This window comes from Trichogramma pretiosum, unplaced genomic scaffold, assembly GCF_000599845.2.
Source record: "Trichogramma pretiosum strain Unisexual culture from Peru unplaced genomic scaffold, Tpre_2.0 scaffold63, whole genome shotgun sequence".
Taxonomy (NCBI): domain Eukaryota; kingdom Metazoa; phylum Arthropoda; class Insecta; order Hymenoptera; family Trichogrammatidae; genus Trichogramma; species Trichogramma pretiosum.
Genome location: NW_019640834.1, coordinates 845779 through 866215, shown reverse-complemented (window position 1 = coordinate 866215; position 20437 = coordinate 845779). Strand labels below are relative to the sequence as shown.

At 33.5% G+C, this 20437-nt stretch overlaps 1 protein-coding gene across 1 annotated transcript; it reads right to left on the bottom strand.

Moving 5' to 3' along the window:
* Nucleotides 1-72: 72 nt before the first annotated feature.
* Nucleotides 73-20029, bottom strand: LOC106654718 (LIM/homeobox protein Lhx3). The gene is made up of 7 exons (XM_023463462.1): nucleotides 19330-20029; nucleotides 2707-2881; nucleotides 2188-2390; nucleotides 1926-2118; nucleotides 1618-1781; nucleotides 1323-1532; nucleotides 73-340 (listed from the first exon to the last, which is right to left on the bottom strand). The coding sequence occupies exons 1-7, from the start codon at nucleotides 19574-19576 to the stop codon at nucleotides 141-143; spliced, it is 1392 nt and encodes a 463-aa protein (XP_023319230.1). The 5' UTR covers nucleotides 19577-20029; the 3' UTR covers nucleotides 73-140.
* Between the last annotated feature and the right edge of the window lie 408 nt (nucleotides 20030-20437).

The window sequence follows — 20437 nt, the reverse complement described above, 5'->3', positions numbered from 1 at the left end:
TAATCTGTTAAATAAATTTACAGAAATTGACGGTTCAACATCTTGTGATGTTATAAGATAAATGTTATTTTTTAATTATAATCATTTGAGAACGTCATTTTGTTGCACTTGCTCTGTAACAAAGCTAATTTTATGCTAGGCTATGTGCCATAATGTTGTGAATGAGAATTATGTGAGTTGATTGATCCACCTCCCGGTTGCTCGCCCAGCCACGAATCCGGCGATGGAGGAAATTCGGGATAACTTGTTGGTCCTAAACTTCCAGCTACTCCACCTAAGCCTCCACTTGATTCATTGCTTTGATCCGAAGCTGGCCCGGTTACAGTACCTCCCGATCCACCTTTAAAAAAACAAAATTGAACGTTTCTTTTACTGATCTTCATTTTTTTTATTTACTTATTTTTTAGTTTTTGGTTCGGAAAGTATCAAAGCACTATTAACTAAATCATTAATTATTCAGACTTTCAAAGTATTCAAGTCCCGAGTTTCATGTAAGATTACAAAAAGTGTCTGTATTTTTTATTCATTAAAAGATTGCAATAAAAATAATGGCTCAGAATTTTTGAAATAATCGTGTGCACGTGTGAAACCGATCTGGACGCGCTTTAGTATGTTATAGTACATGGTAAAAAAGTCCCAAAACAAAAATTTTAAACCCCCTTCTCCCTCCTACGCCTCACGCTCGCTATAAACGCCGATTTTCTATTTATATTTATTCTGAAGCCCTGTAGTAATTTAAAAAAGCTGAAGAAAGAAAAAGTCAAAAACACCCTTTTTTAACGAAAAAATGTTTTTTAGGGCGATACAAAGCCTTAAAAAAGATGAAAAAATTTTTTTTCTCATTTTTTTCATCAACATACATAAGCTTGGATTTTTTTCAGATTTTTTAATTAAAGGCGATAGCGTTTCGAGTTGAAAAACTCTGTTTTTAACAAAAATAGATCTTAGAGCTTCCATAGAAAAAATTAAAAATTTTTTTTTTTGAAATCCCTAACTATTTTCAAAAATTTTGACCCCTCCATCTTTTCGATTGAAACTTCCTACCTCGATCTAGAGCATTAAATAGATCGAAAACCAGGTAATTATCCCTTAATGTCTTCAAAATTTTGTATCAATCTATGTAATGCTCTAGATTGAGTTAAAAAGTTTCAATCGAAAAAATGATAGGGTCTAAAATTTTGTTTTTGGGACTTTTTTACCATGTACTATAACATACCAGAAGTGCGTCCAGATCGGTGACATACGTGCGCACAATTATTTCAAAAATTCTGAGCCTTACCCAATATACTTTATTAAATTTGGATTATTGTTTTGAGACTTACCTAGCGTGGTGTAAACGGATAATCCAGCATCGGCAGGGTACGGAAATTGTGGAGGTAGTGATGGTGACCTCGAAGATGATGCGTAAGGCGGCGTCGCAGCACTAATATAGCCACGAGGTGGTCCATTTGTACCGGTTCCACTGCCACCTGGACTTGCCCCATCCCCATCGAGACCCATATTAACAGTACTATAACTGTCATTGCTTAAATCTGCAAAGTTAATATGACGCATTTAATTGTATTTATAATTAATAAATCTTAGGTTGGTTAGATAAGTCGATTAGTTGTATTTTACCGTTGTGTCCGAATGACGAATCAAGATCAATTTTCAAGTCATCTTTATCGAGGAGCTTATCGTGTCTAGGAGAGTGACCACCACTACTTCCTTTAATATTTCTAAAGTATTGAGACCACCTTGTTCTTCCAGCATCTTTTTTCAATCTTTTCTCTTTTGCTCTCCTGTAAAAATTAATTTTAACATGCATGATTATCAAGGTCATTAACATTTAACTATTGGTAATTTAATTAACAGAATGCCGAAGCTAAGAAGAAATTGCAAGACATAAACAATAGAAACGAATGAATTGTAAATAAAGTTAGTACCTATTCTGAAACCAAACTTGAACAACTCGCATGTCCAAGCCTGTATCTCGAGACAATTCTTCTCTTACGTGTCTCGCGGGTTTTGGACTATTATTGTAAGCCAATTTTAATGTTTCTAATTGTTTCGCGGTAATCGTCGTTCGAGGTCTTTTATTTGGTTGATCTCCATCGATACTTCCACCATCTGCAAGTTCTATAAGAAAAATTCGTTCATTTATGAACAGACATTAATTGATGTCTGATGAAAATTGTATAAAAGTACCTTTTGCTTTTGCTTGCTCGTAGTCAGTCTTACAAATCAGTTTACCCTCTTCTATGAGATAAAATTCATCTCCTGTATCAAGCTGCCTCGAGCACATGACGCAAGAAAAGCATGTAAGATGATAAACCAAATCCTGAGCTCGTCGCACAACTTGCGAAGGTGCCAGTCCTTGACCGCAGCCAACACATTTTGTACCGAAGCGCCTGTCACACCAACAACAAGCAATTTATCCATATCACAATTTATTTAATTTATATACATTATTATAATTGAATAAATTTGAATTGTTGAAAATAACCCCAACTGTATTATATATAGCTCTAACTATCAGAGACTTTCACATATGGATCGCTTCTTTGATACATAATCTGCTTATAATAGTATTGCGTCACTATTAAATGTGTAGCCCAAAAAATAAGACGCAAGTATGAATTGGCATGAAATAGCGAACTATTATCTGCTTGGAAAGATTCACGCGCAGCAGAACGGATGAACTTAAACGCTAAAATTGATACTTACTTGAAAAAATCGTCTTTGCAAAAGACATATCCATTCCGAGCGTAACATTTGTCAACTAATCTTATGCCACAATCTCTGCAGGTGAGACAACCAGCATGCCAACATCTGTCCATAACTCGTAAAACATAACGATCGAGGATAATTTCTTGACAGCCGCCGCATTTCGGTATTGAAGCTGAAACAATCATAAAACAATTGATTGGTATACATTTCCAAACCTTTCTTTTCATATTTTCTAAATTTAGAACTTGATTTTAATATAATTTATATTTTTAGTTTTTATAGCATAACGTGTAATAAATTACAACTTATGGGACTCTTTTCTACAGCATGTTTTGTACATTATAACCCCGCAGGATACCTCAGACCGTGCCCAAACCAAAAGCAAATTTATAGCATGAATGAATTTTCACAGTTCTACAATCGTAATTTACAATATATTCAAATTCGTCAAAACCGTGCTTTGATTTATACAAATATGTTGACTTCGCTATTTGTAGATTTACAGCTTTAAAAGTATTCGCCATCTAGTGGCGGACATTAAAAAAGTATTGTCGTATTAAAATTGGTCTTGTATCAAAATCTTGTAGAAATTTGTTCAAACATGATCGTGTATTTTAAACCAAACATTTCAAATCATCAATTTTTGTTTTTTATATTTCTCTTTGGGTTATCGGCTTGTTTTATTACAATTAAGTTATAGATATTAAGCACATTTTAAATGACCTGAAAATGACCATTAAGACCAATTTAGAACCAGAAAAATTTAGATCAGTTTTCAACCACTTAAGTATATTAATACCATTTTAAGACTCAGAAATTAGATGGTGAGTACCAATATATCTGTAAATCTGCAAGTGAAAATAACTGTTTGAGTCGAAGAAATATTTAATAATTATATCTAAATGCATTAAAACGACTTACAAAAATGATTTATAAAGATGATCAAAACTCACTTTTACAATTATTTATACTTTTGAAAAACAATCATACAATCATTCGCGAAAATCAATAGTTGTACCATCATATTTGCATCGTACTGTTACGAATACAAAAGTAAATATGTGTAATTAAATCGAACCCCTTAAATACAGATTTTAACTATATGCAATATTCAATTGCTTCATTACATTACTGTTGTAAGGAAAAATATTTTGAAATTTATTTTCAAAATAACTCATAATAAACTGAATAAATAAGCTTTTTGCACACGCTACGGCCACTAAGTAGATCCTATCATTATTTTTGTATATTCATCTTAATCATCGAATAATTCATAAACATTACTTTTTTTCATGTCTATTTAATCCCTTTGGTAATGTTAAATTTTAATTTTAATTTAAGTAGTATTTTTTGAAATCGATATGTCAAATTATTATAACTTACAATAAAAATATTCTGGAAATTTTAATGATAAATGACTAGTCGCACTTTGACTGAAGCGATTAATAATATCTTTCAGTTCATTGTAGCTTGCACTGTGGTCACTTGGGTGACTCTGACAATCAGTTATAACATGTGGTGAAGTAGATTCACTTCTTTGAAAACTTCGAGCACTTTTAAATGAAGAAATTTCACACCCTATCATAGTGATAACTTTTTTATATTAAAACTTATTAGTAAGGAATTATTAACAGTCACACGATAACTTTTCTCGCGTCATTTTCAAACTCGCTTTCATTTAAAATGAAATCTAATTTTCTTTTAACGAGCGAGAACAAAGTTTTTTTTCAGCTAGTATCCTGCAAGGGAGACCCTTGCGAAACGCTGCCTGGAGCTCGACTAAGTTTTTGCGCTGCTATATTTTGATGCGCTTGCGCTTGACTCATCTCCGCTTGGGGTAGTGGCTTGCAGAAAACGCTTAGCCATTCATTGAAGGAACCACCCCTGCTTTACTAACTATTGGTTCAACACATTACGAAGACGCCCTTTAACAGCATGGCGCCTGGCAAACACTGTCTCCCTTCGATACAATTTTCATTAATCAAACCTGTGCTATATGTGCATGAACTTTATCTTTTCACCGAAAAACCTTTTCCTTTTTTTTCTGATCTGATCTCGAAAAGCGAGAGGGAAAATCTAATATTATGAAACCTCGACAAAAAAAAACTAAAACCAAACTGTAGTTAAAAATCGTTCACGACCGAGTTCGCATGCTTCTCATTCGAATGAGTTTAATTTTGAACATTTTAATCTAAAACTAAAAAAATCCTTTGATTATGGGCATGAATAACGATTATAGATAGGTAAAATTATAAAAAAGTAAGTTCAAGAGCTTTCGTAGCCTTTATTAGTATTATAATTCAAGTCAACGAAAAAGTAAAGCCTACGTATTGGTCAAAGTTATGCTAAAATGTTGCTCCACAAATCTGCAAACGATTAATCTTAAGTTAAATTATTTAACATAGTTCAAAATTGATTTAAAATTAACATCAATTTACCTTATTGAAGAAAGACGACTGTATTTTTACGAAAAAAAAGTTTCCTTACTGATTCTATACCGTCAACGATATTTTGCTCACAGGAAATATATATTGCTCTACTTTGATGAGTTCTGTATTTTAAATATTTTGTATCAAAGTCATTTAAGTTTAATTTATCTTAAATCTTAAATCTATAATAGGTATTAATAAAACAAAGAATATTCTCATATTTTCATGTTCTATTTATATTTCAACATATTGAAACTTTCTTCAATAATAAGTCTATCTTATCAGTACAGTACTAGCATTAATGCTAATGCTAGTACATTTGGCGCGTTAATTAGTAAAAATTATTTATAATCTAAGTTTAAATATCAATAACGTTAAAAAAAAATTTATCGCATCAAAAAGACTGTATTTTTTTTCTGTATAATTATTAAATAATACGATTAACAAATTGATTCCATTGCATCCCAGCAAAAAACATTTTCAATAGCTTTTTAACATTCAACTGGTGAATAAGAGTTATATTACTCTGCTCCTTCGTACCGTTATACTAATAATACGTATGATTTTAAATCTATTATAGTGATTCTTTGAGTTGGTATAGATATTTTCATATATGGTTTCCTTCGGCTGAAAATAAAAGTCGTATCTAATTGACTCGAGGTTTATGGCTTCACAATTTTGATATTTCGATACATCAATATTTTAAGGCTTCTATTTCATTTTTTATATTCAATACAAACCATCTTTCAACAAGCAAAAAGCTGCATTACTATAATGTATCAACTTGCAAAATACATCCGTGTTGTAAATAACGAGTGAAAAAGTCGTCAATTCCTATCAATATGTTTTATTATGTGCGTTTTAAACTAAATATATATTAGGTATTAATCATTCGATTCTAATCAAGAAAATCAATATAAATTAATTGTTAAAATTGAAAAGGATGATATTAATAGACTAATTCATATAAATTATTTGTAAAAGTCCAATTTACTCAATAATCAAATTGAAATCATTTTGATTATTCTGCTAAAATTCTAATTTTGAAACTGCTTAATGATTTTAATAAAAACGTAAAATAATATATTCATAATCATTGTCTGTAATTGCTATCGCAATATTTTCCAAAACAATATGCAATTGATTCGGTATTGTTTTTTGTTTTCATTAAGTATTCATTTCATAAAGATATTTGTAAAATTAATGAGCCAATACTTTTCAATTCTTCAACCATTGCCATGAAAAGTTAAGTAAAATTAAAATTTTCAATAAGTTTCAACAACAGAATTTACCATTACACCTTTTTTCGTAAAAATATAATCGACATATGTGTATATATGCTTTGTCATTCACACGTTATGGGTAAGAAAGAGTACACTGTTTCATACAAGGTGTTAGCAAACAGATGGTCCATTGTTTCGTTCACGGATATAAATTTAGTGCGTAGAATCTAAAATCATGAGTTATGTATTATTTTGATATTTTTCGTTCTTCAAGGTGTTTTCTTTTCTTTATAAAAATCGACAAATGTGATTAATAGATGTTACTTCCTATGAATAAAATATTTTGCATATGCACAAAATGTTCTTATATATTACGTACGTTTAACAAATTATTTTTTTGGTAAAGTATATTTAAAAAATGTATGTATAGAAATATTATAACTAGTATGACTTAATTTATTTATATTTAAAAAAATATTTCAAGCAGAACATACAGCTAAAATTTTGTCCAACTCTTTATCACAAATATTTAAACAATCTATGTTGACTTTCAGGTAAGTTATAAATTACTTTTCGTACTGATTATCTTCAACATTATTGAATAAAATCAGTTTTTAGGTGAAGCTGAATCAAACAAAATAAATCTGGGCAAAAGTTTATTTGTGCGATAGTACTTTTTCCAAATGAAATAACAGAGAAATGTTAGTACTAACAAGTGAAGGGTAAAATTGTTCGGAAAAAGCACTTTGGCTGCATAAAATATGCCATTATTCAAAATACCTATTCCTTCTATCGCAATACTAATATATGTAAATGCGCACTATGGCAGTGATAAAAAAAGCCAGACTTGCCGAGCGATTGTAATTGCAAGGGTACGCGAATGATAAATAGCAGTGCCATAGTCAATTGCTCTGCTGTAAATGTATGAATATATACGTATATCGCAAGGGTAATGGTTTAGCTAATGTCCACATATGGACGCATCGGCTCGATTTCTTTCCTAAGGGAAGTGTAATGTGTTTTGTGCATTTGTATGGAGCGTTTAAACGTACGAAAGTGACAAGTGCGCATCCACACCCACCGTGCGCACATGTGTACGTGTGTGGGTATACCGTATACGTGTGTAAGCTCGAGCGTCTGTGCTGTACTTAATATTAAATAAAATTATGAGAAACGAAAAGAAACTATTTTTCAATAAAATATCCACCTGTACGTGTGTCACGCGAGAAATTCACCCACGCACACCTTTTAACTGATTAAAAAAAATCGATCTTTCAGTCGATGTTCACCGATCGACAAAAGTCGTTTGTTCGCTATTTTGCAAAGGCATTATCAGAATAGGGCCTACATACAGCGGAATACTCGTTGTCATGGATGTATCCTAAAGTAAAGCAATTGAAGCCGATGAGTATAGGAGCCGGGCTTGACAAGTAACGCACCGCTCGTGACCGTGGAGCCCACGAGGGGAGAAAATGACTTTAATCTATTAGTGCTCCTATCCCCGTACTTATATATCTATGCGCGTTTATACGCCATCCTGCCAAGTGGCTTCTTGTTATGCTCTCGTTTGCCCACGATTCAATGGCTCAGATATTACACACGTTTAGGCACACGGACATGTGCGCCTGAGTGTATATACGCTCGTTCGGCTGCAGGCTCCGTTATCCGCAGGATAGTAAGCAACCCTTAGTTAATTATTCATGATTCCGTGCCGAGAGTTGGTGCTGAGTTATTAAACCGAAGCTGCCGCGCAAGCCGTAGCAGCACAGCTCGGGAGTATGGATTACTGATTTAGTTATAAAAAAACATGTTTATGCGCTCTTGAGTCGTGAACTAATTGTTACATAGGCGTTTACGTTCCATTAATTATTTCTAAAATCACTGATTTTAAAATGTATACTTGGCTTCACTTTTATCGAATAATTCATTATGTTGTAATTAATGAATTAATTATGTTGTAAGTAAGCTAAATGGAAATACAGAGAATTTTCTCAAAACCGTGTTTGAGTTATGCACCTTTTTTTACTTTTCCACTAGTAGATTTACAGAAAAGTAGGTACTCGCCATCTAGTAGAGTTTTATCGGATGCATTATATCGTATTCAAAATGATTGAAAACAGTTCTAAAACATTTCTGAAACAATTTTTTACTTAATAGTAACAGTACAATCAAATAAAGCATCCAACAATGATAATGAATGTGCAATTCGAATGCCAATACATCGGTTCATCAACTCTACAAAAAATTCATCAAAAATGTTAAGCCTGTCTTCATGGAAAACTTTCAAAGGTTTCACATAGCGTTATTATAAAAATGAGCAGTTTGTCAGCTTATGATAAAGATTTATATTGATATGTTGTTGGTCAACTTGCGTTGTTAATTTTCGAATATATTTTAGTTTTGAAGAAATAACGTTGATTTATACCCAATAAGTTAATTGTTTCAAAGTGTTCAACATAACGGCTAAGAAAATCAAAAAGCTTTACAATTTAATTATAAATAGTATATTTATCAATGGGTGCAGTCATGTTTTTTTAAAAAACGAGGGATTGTACTGCAATTACGCTGTAACGAGTTTTGTTAAAAAACCATACCTGCTTCAGTTGATAATACTATTGTTTTACAATGAAAGTCTAAAATCATCGGCAAAATTGCGCATTTTAAGTTAGAGTGAAAACAAATAAGTTTTTTTGACTCCTATGAACACTAGCTCACAGAAGAAAATACGCTTTGAATTATATGGCCATAAAGAACTATGATACATTTCTTGAACGTATCATTATCATCGCTTTTATCGATCAACAAATACGAAGGACTATCTCGTAGCGACAATGAGTAATTGGCGATTTTATCTTGTCGTCGCGAAAATCTAAATTTCTGTAATTGGCTGTACGTTTGCAGGCATAAAATTTCAGCAACGGAACGTGAGGCGATCGAGCGCGTAAGGATTAATCGCGCTTGAAATCGCAAGACAAATCTGGCTTGTAAACGGATTAAGCTGTCCCCAATGTTGTCCCGACTAAGCGCGCGTGAATCTTCGACGAGTCGATCCTTGACACACCCTTACTACTGCACACTGATTTTGTTATTGTTTCTGCTTAAAAAAATAGCTTTCACAAGCGATATAGGTCATTTGCTCTTCTAATGCTGACTGTTTTACAAGGAAAAAACCGCATGAATACATTATCCGTCAAGTTATGCGTATCCATTGCTTCCCAATTATCTTCTTTTGTAACATAAAATCGTGTCAATACAGCATTAAGATGTTGATTGAAAATATCAATTTATGACCGGTTCAGCCTCGAAAAATCTTCAATCTACGATTGTTTTGTCTATGGGAAGGAGAGCGAAAAGTACAAAGTAGGGGGGACCGAACTAAGCGCTTACATATTTTGAGGGAGAATCAGTCAGCCTCTTCGGGGCGAAGTCGCTTATCTCTGGGGAAATCAGAGAGACACGGGGTAACCAGTACCGGTTAGCACACGCTTACCACGCACTCACACTTTATGAGTGTGACGCTTCCTACAGTTATATGAACCTCCGGACTGCAGTTCACATTTGTAAAAACATCAATGGTTTTATTCATGACATGGGAAAATTTAGAGTATATAGAAGAACAAATTTCAATATTAGTTAATAGCTAGGATATTTTTAGTAAAAGAGCCGTAAAATGAAATAAAGATTTTACAATACTTCTCATAAATCACTTAACTTTTATCATTGATATTGTTATTGATTTCTGTAACATCAGCGTTAAATTAACAACATACTGATAATAAAAAAAAGTATAACCTACTTTTATTTTCTCTCATTAAATTGAGGGTCTATGTATTGACTTGCTCGGATTTTTTCCAACATCGAGAGTTATTTTTTTTTTTGTAAAGAACAACTGATGCAAAAAATCGAAAATTCCCTGAAGCATATACATACTTGTAATTTTTTTGTTACATGCTCAAAGCCCCAGAGGCTCAATGATCTCTCAGAACTTTGAACTTATCGGAAGATCAAGATTCAGGACCCCTGGGTGTGCCGGGGTGGATGGTTATCTCGTCGATACCCGTGGAAATTCATAAAACCCTAGTTATAAGCCAATTATTTTTTTATTATCCTTAATTATATGGCACCTAATAACTAAACGTTTAATTTATATATTATTATAAATAAATAATTATCGGCGAAATGAGAAATTGCAGGGTGCAGTTTATTGGGATAGTATTTTGTCAAACGTTACGAATATTATTATTAGATAACTTAATAGTGTACGTAATTAAAATTTTTTGTGAAAATGACCATAGTAAAAATAATACAAAGGAAATCAAATCTCGATATTAAAAATGCATAATTTGTATATTCTACTTTTCAATTGCTCACCAGGCACAGAACTGTAGGTTGTACAATATATCTCATAAAACATAGTGGCGCATCTGCCTCGCTGAGTACATAAATAATGCAGATGAATCATTTGCGTTTTTTTTTCTTTCTGCCATTCGACCCTCACCGCGTGCGCCTCTCTCTGACACGCTTCGTTCCGTGACCCAGCCCAGCCTGACCGCCTGCCTGGCTGAGTCCAGTGACTTCATTTGCCATCAAAAAGTGGTAAAAACTCAGCGGGCTTGGAGAGCTGGACGCGAATCGCGCCTACTCGCACGCGCGAGCTGTCTCTCTCTCGAACGCTAGGGAGTGCCTGGCCAAGCTGACTTTCTGACCATCTGGATGTATCTGATGCACGATAGCTGGAGTGCGTGATACGGATCGTCCAGTCTGACACGTTTTTCGACCTACACACACGTACTTTCTACCTCGTCGCCCTTCATTGATGATAATAGCCCGACCGATATAAACATACATTCGTCGAACGATCTCTTACGATGAACTATATACTTAATTGATATTAAAAAACTCTTGGAATACATATTGATTGCTTTTTTCAAGCACTTACGAGGCGCAAATACGAAAAAGTTATCATGAATAGGCGTTTTTCATATTCTTGCGTTTACGTCCGTAAAAAAAGCCTCGATGGTTCTGAGGTTTAGATGAAATCTTTTAAATTATTCATAATGCAAAGTCTAATTGAAAAACTTTTTGAAACTATTCCATTCATATTTGTGGAAATTTTTTACGCTTTATTACATTTAAACAAATTTTGCATCGATACTTTTGCCAAAGCAGTTATTCAATGAAAACAACAACATATGTTTTTCAAGAGCACATTTGATTCGAGAGTTTTGCAACAATTAATAATTCAAGAAATCCCAAGAGAAATGAACAACCCTCAAATAAGCAATGAAGATATATGTTTACAATGTGGTTATTGGGAGCGAGAGAGAAATCACCCTTTTTACGAACGTCACCCGTTCATCTCATTACATGAATTGGTAACTGAAAACAAACATTAGCCTGTTTGATCGCTAGGTACGTATATTATATCCTTCGCATAACTGGGTACAGGAAATGTAAAGTTTCTGACAGGTGATTTTTTTTTAAACGTGTTCGGATTAATTTTACTTTTAGTTACGTATCAAAGCTCAAAGAGATCATTTTCTTCTCCGGACGAATTATATCACTGCTTCTCGGGTCGAGTAGCAGAATTGATATGTTTTTTAACAAAAGATCATAACACGCAAAACAAATGGGGATCTCTCTGGCCTGCGCGAACACAACTGCACGTGAGCTTGAGCAAACATTGACTTGTTCAATAAGTCCAATCCCTGGTACTTTAGAATTTGCCTCGTTTTATACCAGTGCCGATGTGTATAATGCACACATATACATAGACCGTGCTTGGAAACGTACAATAAAAACAGACTCGCGAGCGCAGTGCGCAAGGTTAGTGTATAGAGAAGTCATATACTTAGTCGCGGTCGCCATCTGTCTTACCACGGTGGCGTCGTTTCAGCGTTTTATTCGAGGGGTTGAAATTGAAACAAAAACAAAGGGCTAGGCCAGCTTGAACTCAATCACCCAGAAGTCCTGTCATATCAATGTCTTCTTTTCTGTGATTATAATTGTTACGAATATTGTTGTCTTGTGATAACTGGTGTGCGTTCCATTCAGTGCACTTTCTTTTTGTTTTCAACCCAATGGTACACGTCGTAATAATGCTCTAAAAGACTTAAACTCGTGATTACGAAATGTATGACTTTATAAAACAAGCTGATATGGCAAAATTAGATACTGTTTCATTGTAAATTTATAAATAAGTATAGAATAATACCATCTTTGAGGGTTTTTTTGGTTTGCTTCCTTTATAAGAAGACTTGTTTCGTATCGTGAAAAGTCTTTTCTGACCGATTGTCGAAATTCAATTTTTCTACTGCGCACCTCGAGTTATGTCCAAATAACTTGCTAGTCAGTTAACGTAAAGAATGGGTAATGTATGACTTTTGATATCGTTCACCCGATACAACAAGCAAAAAGCACTCGAGTGCACTTGAAATCGTACTTACTTAAAAATCATTAATACCTGTGACAATAAGCAGAAAGAACCGTTAATGGAGACTGAAATTGCAAAGTTAGTAATCTATAACAGATGAACTGCCGCCACCGCGTGTGCATGTCACGCCTCGCTAAATATTTCCTTTGGCGTTCATGTATTATATACGCGCACGTGGACTGGAGAGTTTATATACATTTCTTGCGTGCATACATGTTGCTGCTGCTGCTGCTCTACACGGGGTCTGTTGCTTCTCTTGCTCTCTCAACTCCACCCCATCAAGCCTTATATACGCGTCAAAGAAGAGATCAGTAATTTTCGGTTCTGTGCTTGCGCGTATACGCAAATTCACGAGCACAGCAAATGCCATTCACGAGAAATTGAAAAGCACAAGTTGAAACAGAATACAACTATCTATAGTAACCCATTCGCATGAAAAACAAATTGTTATGTAGTACGTACAGCATGAAAAAAAGGGACTCATATGTTTTCATCGATACCAACAATTTCTCAAAATAATAGAAGCAAATGAACAAAATAGTAGAGTTTCATTTGAACTGAATGTTTCGGAATATCGAAACAGTTGAGTTTTGCGAAGCAATGCAGTATTTTAGAGTATATTTATTTTTATAACTTTATTATGTCCTCGTAATGATTTTTATAAATTTTATTGCGAAAATGTCAAATGAAATTGAAAAGTTGTAATCGATAGATTGAGATTTCTTGTGTATATTTAGTAATCTCGTGTGTCATGATGAGCTTTTTATAAAAATTGTTAATGAAAATTTTAGAAAAAATGTATGAAACAATCAATAAACTGAACCGATTATTGAGAATCCAGCAATATGTGAAATAACACTTTCATGAATATGCACCGCTAAAAAGCTATAATTCAAGTGTCTCCAGAAAATACCCTGATAAATGCCCATGGAGGTCACATGTGGTTTGGTTTTAGAATTCGACCACAAAATATTGCACCAAACTAGCAAGTGAGAAATATATCACGCGGAGGGCTTATCTTTCTCCTTAGTCATAAGATCATAAGTAGTGGGTGAAACAGTTATCATTTTGAAGCATTTTTTCATAATTAAAATTTTTCAATATTTTTTCCTTACAATCGATTAATATTGTTATTTTTTAATTTAAAAAAGTATTTTTATGCACTGATGAATGAAAACCCTGATCGTTTATTTTCATTTACTAAAAAAATTGATGATAAAAGGTGCAATGATTTTGCCATAAATTGTATTTTTCGTCTGAGACTCAGATTAAATGATAAATCACATTCGTTAGTCTGCATCCTATTCGCCAACGTGACTCATACACGAGCGAGAAGTATCATAAAATGCGTAATTTACTTATCTATTATCTAATGTGTTATTCGAAATTGCTTATTTTCATTAAAGAAATACTAAAGCCAGTAAAAGATGAAAATGCTGTAACTAGTTTTCCTGCAAACAATGCGAATGTTCTTTTTTTGTTTTCTAAATATTCAGTAATATTAAGTAATAAATATGAGTAGTGTTTCCCGAGTTCCGGTATCACCTACGTGTATACTTTTGTTTGCATAATTTTCAGCTGATGTTTTATGGCCATCATTGATAGTACCCTGCATGAAAAAAATTGCTGGACTATTGTATCGATCATTTGTTGATGCTGGACAATGTTGTTCTTTGGTGATTTTTTCTTTCCTATAGGAGTAAACAATACCCGTTCAAACATTGGCAGCGACAAAGCAGCTGACACGCCTGTCATCTACGAGCAGAATCCACGTGCCGTGACACGTGTCACGGACCTCAAGCTCGAGTGTGCGGTGCTCGTTTATAATCGTCTATTTTCATACATTGCATATGTCAATACACATGCATACATTATAAAACAAACTCTATGCCATACACACATGTCGTTACCGGTATGAGAATCGAGATAAGATTGTAACTTTCGTCAATTAATAACTTAACATTCATGTGCACAATTTAAAAACATTATTTTAAGAAGATACGACAAGATATTTAAGAACTTTTTACAAAATGTTCATTCTTATACCTCAATTCCAGCAATCCATTAAGCCATTGCACATCAATAAAGAAGATAAGAACATTTACTGCATGAATTGTATACATTGTCAAATTTTCAATGTTGACGACAATAAACTTATCTCGATACGGGTGCAGTGACAAGCTAGGGCGAGCGAATACAGATAATTTGAAAGATTCATCCCTTTGACATATGGGATGTTACTAGTGAATGCTACTTGAAAACCTTGACTTTGAAAAGGCTTAGAGCGAGTAAAAGTACCACTCGAGATTCAAGTACTCTACTTAGTAACTTCGACCATTTAAAAAAAGCCATTGGCGGCACTAACTTCAAAAACAAATATTTGTATTGCAGCGACACAGCCCCACCGAGGCGCTTCTTATATACACCAGATCATCATCACCCTTTTGCCCGACCTATATGTATGTTATAGCTAGAGCAAAGCGAACATTGCAGGTAAGGGGACGATAATTAATTACTTACGTTGACTATTTGCTTGCGTATTGACGTGTACACAACGAAATTGTTTTCAAACGTCATTCAACTTTTTAACTTTAACTACAAAAACTTCGGGCGTTTCGCTATCTCTACTGTGTTGGGTGCTTCAGTCTGGATATTAAATAATGATTAAAGGACAATCGGAAAGCGAGATGAATGAAAAAATTTGTTTGAGTAATGGCAAAGCAGATGAGGAGTCCTTTCGCGCACGTGCCTCAACTGCTACACCGCCCACCAACTGAATTTCTCAATGGGATTTATCGCAAAACGCTCGGTGCATCAGCGACACGTGTCTTGTCAAAGGAAGACGACGCTTGGTGCGAAATACTGCTCTGCCGCGTGGCTACAAGAGTGAAACCACAGATCCATTCTGTCCCGTATGTAATAATGGCATCAACCTGCCGTCGTTTGTTTGTGTGTGTGTAAACTCTCACAGCACGCGGATCTTGGCAAAAAGCAACATTTGGGCGTTGACATTGAAGCTATTTCTCACGAGTGAAGTGTTTCATTCTTTGCGCTGGCCATTTTTGTCGTAAATGAAAATTAAACGGCAAGCTTTTTTGAGAGTGCCAGCTTTGGTCGCTAATTATGGGTGCAATAAGACTTTTCTTTTTGATTCAATGAATTTATAAATATAATATTATTTTGAAATCGGATAACTTTTCATGGATTAAACAAGCAAAGTAATAAATATTTGGAAGGATAGAAATCATAATATCTATCTAAAAAAACTCGTAATCTATGATAAATCATATGTGATTTTTTTCAAGCAATCGAAACTACAGAATGCGCTTTTCCCAGTACAACTTCTCACGCAAACCGGGTTAAAAAGTCTAATGAAATAAAGTTCCCTTGCTCCCGCCCTCTTTTATTACTAGTCTGTAGATGCTCTAATGGTTATAGGGTTTCGCAACCTGATACAGTGCATGCGACGCGTGCCATAGAAGCAGCGGTGGTCTCTTTTATCCAGGCGTCAATATAGAGCAATATTTTTTCTTACGTTAACAAATATTAATCTCTAGCTGCAGAACATTTTTTGACCAAACTATCATTCTTTATTCATATAGAAATATAAATTATAATCATATTATTTTTTTCATAATGAAGTGCTATCACCCATCAACGGGTACTTGCACCACTTTATTAACAAAGTAAAGGGAAGAAAATTTACATAGCTGTTATAAATTAATGAAATATTTATAATTATATGAAAAAATACATGCATTATAAAAATTATATTTATATACTATTAAATTTCAGTTTAATTTATAGTGAGATCAAATTATCATGCTCAAGTACACAAAAAGATTTTTGCATCAAAATAGTTTTCAAAGACATAATATTAATTTTTTTAAATTTTAGGGTAGAATTTTTATAACTTAGCTGCACCGGTATAAAAAACTTGAATTCATTGCAGTTTTAATGTTAATTGGACATTAAAATTAAAGTAACCAATGCTAAAGTTTATTTAAAATACTTTCATGTTTTGCATTAATTCCTTAATGAATTTATGAAAATTCAATATATGCCAGTCTCTGCCACTAGATGGCGAATACCTGTATTTGTAAATCTGCAAGTTATAAAGTCAAAGTAATTGTATAAGTCAAAGCACGGATAAAATAACTATAAATAATATATAACGTTGTTATCATTGTATATGAATCCATTTTCATGCAAAATAATTAAAATTAACGAGATTTGAATCAAATTTAAGGATTTTTAAAATAAATATAAGTAAACTTTCACGTTACATGATTCTTGAAATAGTTACTCATGCAGCAAGGACCCAAAATGTGTTTTTGCTCATGCTTTACGCAAAAGTTTGGCACGCATAGCATACAAAATTGTATAAATGGTAGCGAAAAATTCTTAAATTATAAATATGACATTAAATACGAATACGAGGAATTCGACCATACCATAAACGCTTTTTGCGCAAAAAAGGAATTAGCACGAATGCCGGCTATGCCGGCACGAGTGGGTGTTTTTCCTCACACTCGTGCCCAAAAACGCCTTTTGGGCACTTGTTACATAAATAACTATTATGCTTTACGATTGCATAAAAATATTCCAATTCAATTCGAATCACTCTAATTTGAATGCTTTTATATGAAATTCCATTTATCTTTTGAAGGAAAGCAAATTCTTCCACGCTTACATAAATTTTAATGTAAATATTTTTAAAAAAGCACTGAACAAAAGTGTTGTTACCGGTTAAATTTTTACGTGCCAGTGGCAATATCATTGATAGAGAAATTATAATATGTGTGTTTTAATAATGGGTCGTCTAATTCATTTTTTTAAAACTAAACCATTACAATATTATTACTATTTTTATTATTAATATTATCTGAACAACCTTTTCAATCGTTGATTTTCTGTATTATCAAATTTATTAGCATAGAAAATGAATAATTATATTGACTTGAAGTAAAGCCGACAAAATTATGATGCATCCAATTTTTGAAATTTTTTGATTAATTATTTTAATTTTTCGATGTTTTTACATCTTTTAGAAAAAACTTTTTTAGCGAAAAAACAATTACATTCTAATTTTCACTTTCATTTTTGTCAAAAATATATTTAAAATTTATTTTAATATAGCTCGATGCGCTATATCATCAAACATTTTCATATTCATTTCTGTATCCTGATTTACCCGAACGCTTTAAAATTATAACAACTTTTTATTTATGGTAGAACATATCCATATTTTTATAAAGTTTATTTATACATCGAAGTATCATTTAATCTCTTTGTTGTAACAAAAATTTTTTCTAATTTTTTTTGTCTGTTACATCAAAATAGAGTTACATAGTTACGAACAAAGTTAATGCCTGATAAATCATGATTTTATGTGAGTGCTACTTGGTTAAACTTAATGCATTACAATTATCAATACTTTTATAGCTCTGCCTAGTTTAGGTTCCCATTTTCAAGACATTTTTGTAACGTAACAAAATAAAATGTACCTTGTCAATAAGTACCCATCATGACTGTAGTATCGTAATGGTACTTTACGCTTCAAGTAAGTTTTTTGGCTTGACGTATTTTAAAATACTGATTTTAGAATTAAAAAATGTTACTGATAAACTTTATATATCTAACGCATTTTCAGAGTGCTATATTAATTTACATTCATATAACTTCTTCTCTAAAATTTAAGTAAGTCTGTCGTAGCGTCGCTACGCGAGGTTATCACGGAAGCGTAGCGAGTGCGATTTCACTCGGTGAGTCTTACCCGACAGAAAAACTTGAGTTTTTCGCCCAATATGCTGTTGCTTTGTACAACTATGCGATTGCAAAAGTGGATAAGGTAAGTTTAAAAATAGAACGTAGACCTTTTTCTTTTTTTTCGGTCGATCGTTCGAAAAAAATATTAAAACTATAGATTCTGTAATATTAGCTAGACACTGCAAAAAAGTAGCAGATGTGAGCATAGAGGACAGTGGTAAAAATAGAATTATATGGATGTGATTTTAAAATTGTTTTAACCTTTGAAATTGTTTAAAAAATACTATAACTTACAAAAGAGAATTAAAAAGTTGTCACAACAGAATTTATAGGAAACAATTATTTGATATGAATTTTTTTAAAAGTTTGATTCCCCTTAAAAAAAGGTTATTTTTATTTTGAGTAAAAAATCTCGATGTTTTACACTTGTAAAGGCTAAAATAAGTTTGTTTATTTTACTATTAGAAATATAATGTTATTGAAATGATTCTTATTTTTGAACTAAAAAAATGTAAAAAGGATACTTTAGAAATAAAATAATCAATAAATAAGCATTGATGTTACAATAATCACTTCATACAAATAGAACAGTCAGTGCCCCGTTCGCAATTTTTAATTCATGAATAATGATTATAACTATCATCGTTTATTTTGAGCAAGTATTAGTGCTTTAAAATACCAATGCAAATTGAATACTATTGACGATTGAGATATTTTAATAAAATGGCCTTCCATGAAAATAAAATACAATATTCTTTGTACATACCTTCGAGCTTTTTGTTACGCGCCAGTAAAGTCAGCAGAACGTCCGGGTTGGGTATTCCGTCGGCAGTCGTAGCATCCAGCCCCGGTTGTCTCGGAAGTTGAATCGATGTATCCGCGAGCTCAGACACGTTCGGCGGCGATTTCATGTGAGCTCGCGACACCAGACCTATTCGATTCGGCGTCGATTGTAATTGACCCTGATTGGGAGCGGTGCTTGACATGGAAAAGTCAACGCCGCTTAGAATCATTGGTCGAAAATTATGTCCGATAATTGGCAAAATGTTTTCTGCAGGTCTGCTACCGCCCCCTGGCCCAGGTGGCGGCAGCGGTGCATAAGGCAGATAAAGCTCCAGCCTTTTGATTTCTCTACGTGGTCAAACTTTCACCTTAAAACTTTTGTCATTCGGCACTCGATCACTTGGATGATGTAGCGATGCGATGATTTCTTTGCAAAATTTTCGCTTGGCTTTCTGACGTAAATTTTTTCATACGATATCCAATATCGTCACGAATTCGACACTGCAATAAATAACTACCCTGATACTGACTCACGCCACGGGGGTGTACACTTTGCCAGTTTGACTCTTGAGAATGACGAATCACTTATACCGCTCAGCACGGAAATTAAGATTTAGAGTAAAAAAAAAAGGTAAATGTCGAAACTGAGATGCACCTTTGTTTAAATATAGCTTTGGTCGAGGCTGTAAGCTCTTCAAAAACTGGCGCGATACAAAAGCACTCTTTCGACGCCAACCCCCTTCTATTTCTCTATTTTCCTGATATGGTAGTTCAAGGGTGGAGGCCCAGGCGCTCTGACACGACGAACAGAGAGGCTTGACTCCCGCCTCGGCTCTTGGCAACTGTTGTCACTGCTGATGACGCCTGCGCGCATCCAGCCATCTCCCGGATGGTGAAAACCTTCCATGGAATCTGCACCTCGCTCGCTCGCTCGTATCGCGTATTTTTTTTCTTCTTTTTGTGAAAACTTTTTTATAAATAAAAAAATGATCGGAATCGATGGACTTTCAATAATTTTGATTACAGGATTTTTTGATATTTATCGTTGATATGTAATATTTAAAAATTACGCTGGAAAATTGAAAAAGTTT

Coding starts and splice junctions, on each gene's coding strand:
- LOC106654718 (XM_023463462.1), bottom strand. CDS start 19,576: ATGATTCTAAGCGGCGTTGACTTTTCCATGTCAAGCACCGCTCCCAAT. Junction 1,533..1,617: donor TTCGTCATTCGGACACAACG/GTAAAATACAAC, acceptor TTAACTTTGCAG/ATTTAAGCAATGACAGTTAT. Junction 341..1,322: donor ATCCGTTTACACCACGCTAG/GTAAGTCTCAAA, acceptor GTTTTTTTAAAG/GTGGATCGGGAGGTACTGTA.